Source organism: Oncorhynchus tshawytscha, linkage group LG23, assembly GCF_018296145.1.
Source record: "Oncorhynchus tshawytscha isolate Ot180627B linkage group LG23, Otsh_v2.0, whole genome shotgun sequence".
NCBI lineage: Eukaryota > Metazoa > Chordata > Actinopteri > Salmoniformes > Salmonidae > Oncorhynchus > Oncorhynchus tshawytscha.
The window spans coordinates 18,188,094-18,196,912 of NC_056451.1; the positions used below are offsets into that span (position 1 = coordinate 18,188,094).

The 8,819-nt window shown below is 44.6% G+C and overlaps 2 protein-coding genes across 2 annotated transcripts; one reads left to right on the forward strand and one right to left on the reverse strand.

The window, feature by feature from the left end:
• Positions 1 to 1,320: 1,320 nt before the first annotated feature.
• Positions 1,321 to 4,258, forward strand: ggctb (gamma-glutamylcyclotransferase b). Its single transcript, XM_024405062.2, has 4 exons — positions 1,321 to 1,730; positions 1,818 to 1,963; positions 2,302 to 2,434; positions 3,666 to 4,258. The coding sequence occupies exons 1-4, from the start codon at positions 1,611 to 1,613 to the stop codon at positions 3,828 to 3,830; spliced, it is 564 nt and encodes a 187-aa protein (XP_024260830.1). The 5' UTR covers positions 1,321 to 1,610; the 3' UTR covers positions 3,831 to 4,258.
• A 1,047-nt stretch (positions 4,259 to 5,305) lies between these two features.
• Positions 5,306 to 8,616, reverse strand: LOC112236469 (toll-like receptor 13). Its single transcript, XM_042304402.1, has 6 exons — positions 8,345 to 8,616; positions 7,958 to 8,106; positions 7,308 to 7,535; positions 6,714 to 7,076; positions 6,418 to 6,607; positions 5,306 to 5,405 (listed from the first exon to the last, which is right to left on the reverse strand). The coding sequence occupies exons 1-6, from the start codon at positions 8,614 to 8,616 to the stop codon at positions 5,306 to 5,308; spliced, it is 1,302 nt and encodes a 433-aa protein (XP_042160336.1).
• Between the last annotated feature and the right edge of the window lie 203 nt (positions 8,617 to 8,819).

The window sequence follows — 8,819 nt, forward strand, 5'->3', positions numbered from 1 at the left end:
CTTGCGGAGGGAATAGCTACACTGTTTGTATTCGGTCATGTTTTCGGTCACCTTGCCCTGGTTAAAAGCAGTGGTTCGCGCTTTCAGTTTCGCGGGAATGCTGCCATCAATCCACGGTTTCTGGTTTGCTGTGGGTATAACGTCGCTGATACACTTTCTAATGAACTCGCTCACCGAATCAGCGTATTCTTCATTGTTGTTGTTGGACGCAATGCGGAACATATCCCAGTGTTATACCTATTTTATGTCTGAAAAAGTCAGTTATAAATTCTTCTGGCCTAGTTCTAAACAATTTATCATCTAGTAGGCTTTGATTCAATTTCCAATATCCACGCCCACATGGAAATTATGTAAGAGTAATATATATGCCAATTATGTGATGATCCGACCGCATTCTTTCCCCTATCAACACTTTTTAAACTTTTGGTGCTCAATACTTATTTTCCACCATAATTTGCAAATAAATTCATTTAAAATCCTACAATGTGATTTTCTGGATTTTTTTCTTCTAATTTTGTCTGTCATAGTTGAAGTGTACCTATGATGACAATTACAGGCCTCTCTCATCTTTTTAAGTGGGAGAACTTGCACAATTGGTGGCTGACTAAATACTTTTTTGCCCCACTGTAGCCTGTCATTTTACTGTTGTTTTTATTTCTTTACCTACCCAATGTTCACCTCATACCTTTTTTGCACTATTGGTTAGAGCCTGTAAGTAAGCATTTCACTGTAAGGTCTACCTGTTGTATTCGGTGCACGTGACAAATAACATTTGATTTGATTTTACTTTTCCATGTGAATTTGGTCAGGTCGTCCACAAAGTTACCTACTGGACCTTGATGGACCAGCCGTGTTTATGTTTAGCCGTTCATTCCCGTGACCAGTAATGCTTCCTATACTTTCAATGCATTTTTTTTGCAAAAGATGGGTAAAGCTTGGCACAAAACAAAAAAGGTGTGTAAACTGCATTTACCCTCCACTACACCAGTGCCCATGACATGATTTCAAAGCAAAGTTCAAATGATGTTTCAGTGTCCATAATTTAGGTCTGTCTGATTACCAACAGGGGTGTAAACATAAATCCATGTGCATGCAAGCCAACATGACTGATGGATTGGCCTATTTGTCAAAGCATCAGCTGCAACACACCACTAACTTCTCTGTCCACAAGACAGCGCTATGCAGGCTTGTTGCATCACACTGTGAATGACATGCTGGTGTGACTGTGAGCTCAGCCAGCTCAGGCCATAAGGCTCAGCAACCAGCAGGCTGTTTGTGTATTGTGTGGCAGTGGTGGGCACAGCACAGTACAGCACAGGGCAGGCCCGATGGATTAGCATGAGAATGGGGAGTCAGTGAGTGGAGAGAGGGCTGGTATAAAAGAGGGGGGTGCAGAGTTTGATCTCTGTCACAGTAGCGCTCATGACCTCACCTTGCGTCTCTGCTCCGCCTCCAAGCACTCTTGCTGACTGTGGTTTCTCTCTATTCTCTTCTCCTCCCTCCTCCTCCTTGTCTTCCCTTGACACATCCTCCTTGTCTTCCCTTGACTCCTCCTCCTCACCCTGCCCTTCCTCCTCCTGCTCCTACTCCTTCTCCTCCTCTCTGTCAGCATGGATGACAACATAGAAATCCACACCTTCCTGTACTTTGCCTACGGCAGCAACCTACTGAAGGAAAGGCTCCAGCTCAAGAACCCCTCCGCTTCCATTCACTGTGTGGCCAGGCTCAAGGTACGACCCGACCTGACCTGACTATAAGGATGACCTGGGAGGACACCTGACCTTAACCTGACCCTCTCTATCTCTCCTTCTCTCCAGGACTACAAGCTGATATTTGGGAACTACAAGGGTCTGGCCAGTGACCGCTGGCATGGGGGTGTGGCGACCATCGAGAACAGCCCAGCGGACGAGGTGTGGGGAGTTGTATGGAGGATGAACGTGGCCGACCTCGAGTCTCTAGACAGGTAAGAGACCTTCATCTTGTTCACCTAATCCAAGTTGGTGCATACAGTGTCTACTTTATCAAGGCTGTATCACAACCGGACGTGATTGGGAGTCCAATAGAGCGGCGCACAATTGGCCCAGCGTCGTCCAGGGTTTGGACGGTGTAGCCCATCATTGTAAATGAGAATTTGTTCTTAACTGACTTGCCTAGTTAAATAATGTTACATGAAAAAATAAAAATAAATACTAAGTCTGTTGTGTCCTTCTGAGTGCTTCTTCATCGTGGTTGAAGTGGTCTAGTTCTAACCCGTTCCAAAGTTGTGTGGGTGTATTTATATGTGTGTGTGTGTGTGTGCAGCCAGGAGAACGTGAGACTAGGGGCCTACAGCCCTGTGGAGGTGAATGTGAAGACTCGGGGCCAAGAGCTCAACTGTCGCACCTACATCATGAACAGCTGTATTTACGCTCCACCGTCTCCACAGTACCTCAAGGTGACACACCTCCTTTTACACTCTTTTCCTCCACCTTTCTATCTTTCTCTCTATCACACACTGTCTCACTTTCTCAATCTATTTATATCTCTGTCATTCCAAATCCATTTAAGAACATGGACTTGACATGGAACCCTGTAAGATGTTAGGGACCTTACAAAGTGTAGAGAGGAACGTTGTTAATGAAAGTGGTGCTCTCTATGGGTATACAGTGGAAGATGAAGAGAAATGCAAATAGTTGTCTCTGAAAATGATCTCTGATAGAAATCTCTGAAAAGGTATTTACCAACAAGTGCTTTTTCAAACAAATTGTAATTTAACAATATACTCTATATGCTCAAATTCGTAACCAAAACAACAGCAAATCAAAGAGATTCTCTAAAGCTTGTGAAAAAGGAATTCACACATCACTCGTTACTTGCGGATGACAGTGTGGCTGACATCATCCTCTTGAATGAGTCTCTGTCACTCACTCACTGTGGTGGCAAAAATACCAGTGTTTTGGTGTTTTTTCTGGCGTTTGCCACTGACAGCTCCCAGATGGCTTTGTGTTGAAAAGACAATAGGGAAAGAGCAGCAACTAGGTCAGTGGATTTTTTTGACTATTCACTCACAGCCCCTCTCCAAAATAAAACCTCCCTCTCTGAAGCATCTGGAATGCTACATTCCAGGTTCATATTCTGGCTTTCGCAAGAACACAGGATTTGTTTCATTTTTTATTTAGTAGATATCCATCAATTCATTCCGGATGTACCCAATCTCATGCACTGGATTGGACAATGTGAACAGTTACTAAACTGTGTTTCCAGACGGTTCATTGCACATCTAAAGGCTCTAGCTAAATAATCAAAATGGTGTGAGGAAAAACAGCCAGCGAATGTAACAGGCGTGGAGCGTGGCTTTGTGACCACAGAAGCTTTGTGCAGTGCTCTGTCGTGTGTGTACCAGACTCATACGGTTGAGCTGAGTGCATTGTTCCTCTGTTATGTGGCGTGTTCTATGTGTGGTGTGTGGTTCGATGGGTACAGTATTTGAGATACACACATTCTTGGGGCAGTTACTATAGCGTAAGGGTAGTTACTATTGATGTTCTGGATTTTAATGGGCGCCACTGGTCATTTATTGTCGTTAGATAACAGAAAATACTGTATAAGTGATTGTCTGATTAATATGGTTTAACTTCCTATGAAATTATAAATATTTTATGTTGGTTGTTCTCTGGTTGCCCCAGGTGATTTTAATGGGGGCGGAGCAGAATGGCTTGCCAAAGAACTACCAGGAGAAGCTGAGGTCCATCGAGACCAACAAGTATGAGGGCCCACTGCCTGTCATGGCTGAGCTGGAGCGGATTATGAAAAGAGCTAAGGAGAGAGCCAACCACCGATCTGACGCTTAACAACACCTGGAACAAACTGCCATGTTTAGGAACTCAACTCCTGGTAGGACAATTGAAGCAAACTTCTACAACTTCCACTGTCCTACCAAGAGTTGTTGAATATCGTCTCATCTCCAGTTTGCTCCACAATTCATGTACCTTGGTTTGAAAGCGAGGTAGCGACAGCATTTATTTTTCCATAGGAATTCAAACTTGCCTAGAGAGATAACTGTGAGCTAACTTCAGAAACCCACTGGTTAGAGAAACCATCAAGTCCTGTGTGTAACGTTACATCTATAAGTCCTCTTCAGGAATAGTTAGTTACTGACATATAACAATGATGATGATGATGACACCGAGCATCCCTCAGACTGTATAGGGATTGAATGTAGAATATGATCATGTGTATTTGTACTACTTCGGCGGACAATAAAACCTCCCCAAATGTTCTGTGTTGATCTGTATAGAGTGCACAATGGCATTAAATCAGCCTCATTCAAGATAGCCTGGTCTCAGATCTGTTTGTGGTGTCTTTCCAAATCCTATGGGTCAGTGACATGACCACGTTGTTAAGACAGCACAGAAAGATATGGGGCCAGGCTACATTCAAGATCACTTCTTCTGTTAATCCTTAAGAGTCTACTGATGCACCCGTGCATGAATCTAAGTAACATAATAAAAAAATCCCCAGAAAAATCCACCAATTAAAGCTAGAGATATCCACTTATGCCGGCCTTCCGCATCTGCGGTAGAAGGTGGCCGACCTACAGCGGTGTTTGTCAGACCATGAGACATCCCAAAAATGGGTCTACTCGCAGAAATGTCTGTAGCGTCCGAACGGTTTGGCCAACTAATATGATCACTCTATGGAAAGATGAGACACTCACGAACGCGATGGTGTTCTCCGTTTTTGTTGTTGTGTTATACCTCAAAATCAAATAACTAAATGATCCATGGTATCAACATCTCAAAACAATTCCACATGTTAGCTTAGTAGAACCCCCCCGAAGTGAGTTTCCAGTACGTGGCTTTGCTGAGATGGTGACCAGAGAAAATCAGCTGTATCATACATCTGTGTCATACAGTAATGCAACGCTAGAAGAAGACAGGAGAGAGAGACGGAACATGTTATTGAATCCAATAATAAAAATGTATGCAAAGCCATAAACGTCATTGTTAGATGAGAAGGTGTTTCCTTTTTTTGCTGCAAACATATTTTGAACATCGGAAGTCTGTGTACTGTATATGATTGAAGGTCTTTGTCTCCCTCTGCTGTTGACAACGGTTGGTCATTGCATCAACACAGTTCATTCAAAGTTAATTGGAAGCAGAATACCACTGTCTAGACATGTACACAAAAAAGGTGCTCTCTAAAACCCTAAAGAGTGATTTGCTCATCTCTGAAGGAGAACCCATTATGGTTCCAGGTAGAACCTTTTCACCCAACAAAGACCCCTTTTAGAACCCCTTTTAAAAGAGTGTAGTACTGTATCTGGTCACTGGCCAGGATGTGGTTCAGGAGGGACCAGTTTGGTCCACAGACAATCCCAGAAGGCAGGCTGCATGGCCTGGTCCTGGGGCCAGTCCAAGTAGGTCCTGGGGATCACAATAATAACTGATTATTTGAATAAAGTATAAAGTGCTTTATCACACTCAAGGCATTATACAACACTTGAAATACAGCATACACTAAAGTCATAATGAAGATACTGTATATAAGTAAAATATCATTTAGAAGACAAGCCTTTCAAGTCAAGTTCCTCAACACTTGAGGTCACAAAAAATATACAGTGCATTTGGAAAGTATTCAGACCACTTCACTATTCCCACATTTCGCTACGTTACAGCATGATACCGCCACCACCATGCTTCACTGTAAGTGATGGTGCCAGGTTTCCTCTAGAAATGACGCTTGGCATTCAGGCCAAAGAGGTCAATATTGGTTTCAGCAGACCAGATAATCTTGTTTCTCATGGTCTGAGAGTCCTTTAGGTGCCCGATGGCAAAGTCCAAGCTGGCTGTTATGTGCCTTTTATTGAGGAGTGGCTTCCGTCTGGCCACTCTACCATAAAGGCCTGATTGGTGGAGTGCTGCAGAGATGGTTGTCCTTCTGGAAGGTTCTCCCATCTCCACAGAGGAACTCTGGAGCTCTGTCACCTCTCTGACCAAGGCCCCGATTGCTCAGTTTGGCCTGGCGGCCAGCTCTAGGAAGAGTCTTGGTGGTTCCCAACTTCTTCCATTTTAGAATGATGGAGGCCACTGTGTTATTAGGGAGCTTCAATGCTGCAGAATTTGTTGGTACCCTTCCGCAGATCTGTGCTCAATTTGGAGTCTCATAGCAAAGGGTCTGAATACTTATGTAAATAAGGTATTTCTGTAGTTTTTTTGCTATACATTTGCAAAAATGGCTAAAAACCTGTTTTCGCTTTATGGGGTATTGTGCGTAAATTGATATTTAATCAATTTTAGAATAAGGCTGTAACGTAACAAAATGTGGAGTGGTCTGATTGCTTTCTGAATGCACTGTATGTTTTTGAAAGGATGTTTCCTAGTTAAATAAATGATAGAATGTAGTTCACAGAACCCCCTCTCCACATGCTGTACGTACCTGGTCTTGACCAGCCTGGCCAGGCGGTGGTGGGCAGACAGCTGGCGAGGAGGGATGTCCTCCAGGAAGACCAAGATAAGGATGTCCCTTTGCTCTACCAGCAGACGGAGGGTGGCCAGCCGCAGCTCCAGGGAGCACCAGTTACTGCGCAGGTAGTTACGACTCACCATACACACGGTGTAGCGGCTGCCTGGAACCAGACCAATAAGAAGGATCAATAGATGGTGATGCCATTGGCTTGGCATTTTTAACCGGTGAGTCTGTATATAGTAATTCTAGTAGCCCAGGATACCTACCGTAGAGGCTGTCTGTGATGTTGTCCACAATGTCCTTCCCCAACTGGAAGTCCCTGCTGTGCAGACATAGACGCAGGAAGGGAGGCCCCCTCTGCTCCAGGCCCGGAAGCAGCTGCTCCACCACCCAGCGCTCGTCTCTCCCACTGCACGACACAAAGGCATCATAGCAGTAGCGCCCCCTGAGGTTGGGCCTCCGTACAGCCTCATCCAGCCAGCAGCGGATGATGTGGCAGAAGGCCAGCAGGTATTCCCGAGCCAGCTGATGGAGCAGCACTACCAGCATGAAGAGGAGCATGCCCAGCGAGGTGCAGAGGAACAGGACAAAGCCCACGTCCAGGGAACAGTTGGCTGCTGAGTACCTGAGATGGACGGTGCAATGACGGAAACAAAGACATCCCTTGACGCTTAGATGACTCATATTATGGACACTATCAATTGAGAAAGCATTCAAAACAGGTCGTGGCTTCACATCCAGGCCTAGATGGCAAGTCCAAATGCTAAACGGCCATGGTGGTGTTCTATGTGTGTGTTGCCTCTATGGTTGTACAATAAATGGATGCTCTTCATTATCAGTATATCTTTCTTCTTAACTGGCAAAGTTCTGGATTCCATTCTCGTTTTTACATGTCACGTCTGCTTCCCCAGAGTGATAAAATACGACCTGGACATGTGGTTGTCTTTCAGCCCAGGCGAGCAGCCAGGTGTTGTCACAGCTGCAGTCCAAGTGAAAATTGTAGAGTAGCAGGTACCTCAGGTTGGTCAGCGGTTCTGTGAAGCTCTCCATCACACTGAACTGTCTGAGGAGACGGCAGAAAACTGTTCACTCTAAGGGCCCAAACGGAGGCCAGCTTGTAGACGCTGCTAGCCAATCAAACACAGAATAATTTGTAGTTGTAGCTCGTAGTGCCATAGTCTTGTCTAGTGGTGGCAAATCCAGACCACACATGGCCTCTTATGGCATCCCATTGGGCAAAAACTGGTTGAATCAAAGTTGTATCCAATGTTGGAAAAGTGATTGGATTTTCAAAAAGTCATCAACGTAAGGGCATTTCCTACTTTCACCCAACTATTAACTTCAATCCAATGACATGGTGACATATGTTGTTGACTTCACGTTGAATTCACGGTTAGTTGACAACAACGAAAAGTAATTCAAAACGAGACGTTGAACTGACATCTGTGCTCAGTGGGATGGGTTCAAACCCTGCCTGCCTTCATATGGGTGGGTGTTTCTATTATCTACCTGAGGGAATGCAGGTCTCTGCTCATCTCCTCCTCCAGACTGAGGATCCTGCAGGTGACCAGGTTCAGGGTCTCCAGCTTGGTGAGGTTGTGGAACATAGTGGCCAGTCCTGGCTGCCGGTAGAGTTCCACTCCCATTAGCGTCAGATACCTACAGTTGGATTATAATCAGTTACCTTGTAAATGCACTTTTGAAATAATCTCATACTTCTTTTTATTCTTTAGACCACTACTGCTCTTAAACCCCATTCATACTTTTAAAAAAGCAGGCAGGCCAGACTTGGATGGTTTGCATACAGTACAGCTTTTAATCTAATTTATAGTATACTTTTGAAACTATACAGCTGTTTGTCCTCACTCTACCGTTAAGTAAATGGATAAATAGATACCTCATCTCCACAAGTGTGTTCAGGTCAGTCATGTCCACAAATTCAGCTGACAGCACAGAATTGAAGCCAAAGTACTGTAGGGAGGTGAAGTATCTTGCGGCAAAATGAGACCCACACAGGAGGCGTTCTGTTATGGCTGTGAGGCTGACGACGGACTGGAAAAACGGTCTCCAGCAGTCCTGGAAGAATACAGTTGTGGCACTGAGCTGAAGGGAAACCCCTGGTTTTGGGGTGCTGTTGCTGCCGTTGATAATGTTGAGGGTGTACCACATGGAAGAAATGTTCATGTGCATTAACCCTTGAGGGAACACACCAAATATGTGTGTCAGATTCACATTCACACTACTCTCCAACTCACTAGGCAAAGGTTGAAAGTTCCCTAAACATATGAGCTTCAGCAAAGTGAGGTGGATGAAGGCAAATGCTTCAATCGTTTCAAGTGGGTTTAGTTCCAGAATTAGGGTTTCCAAGCCAT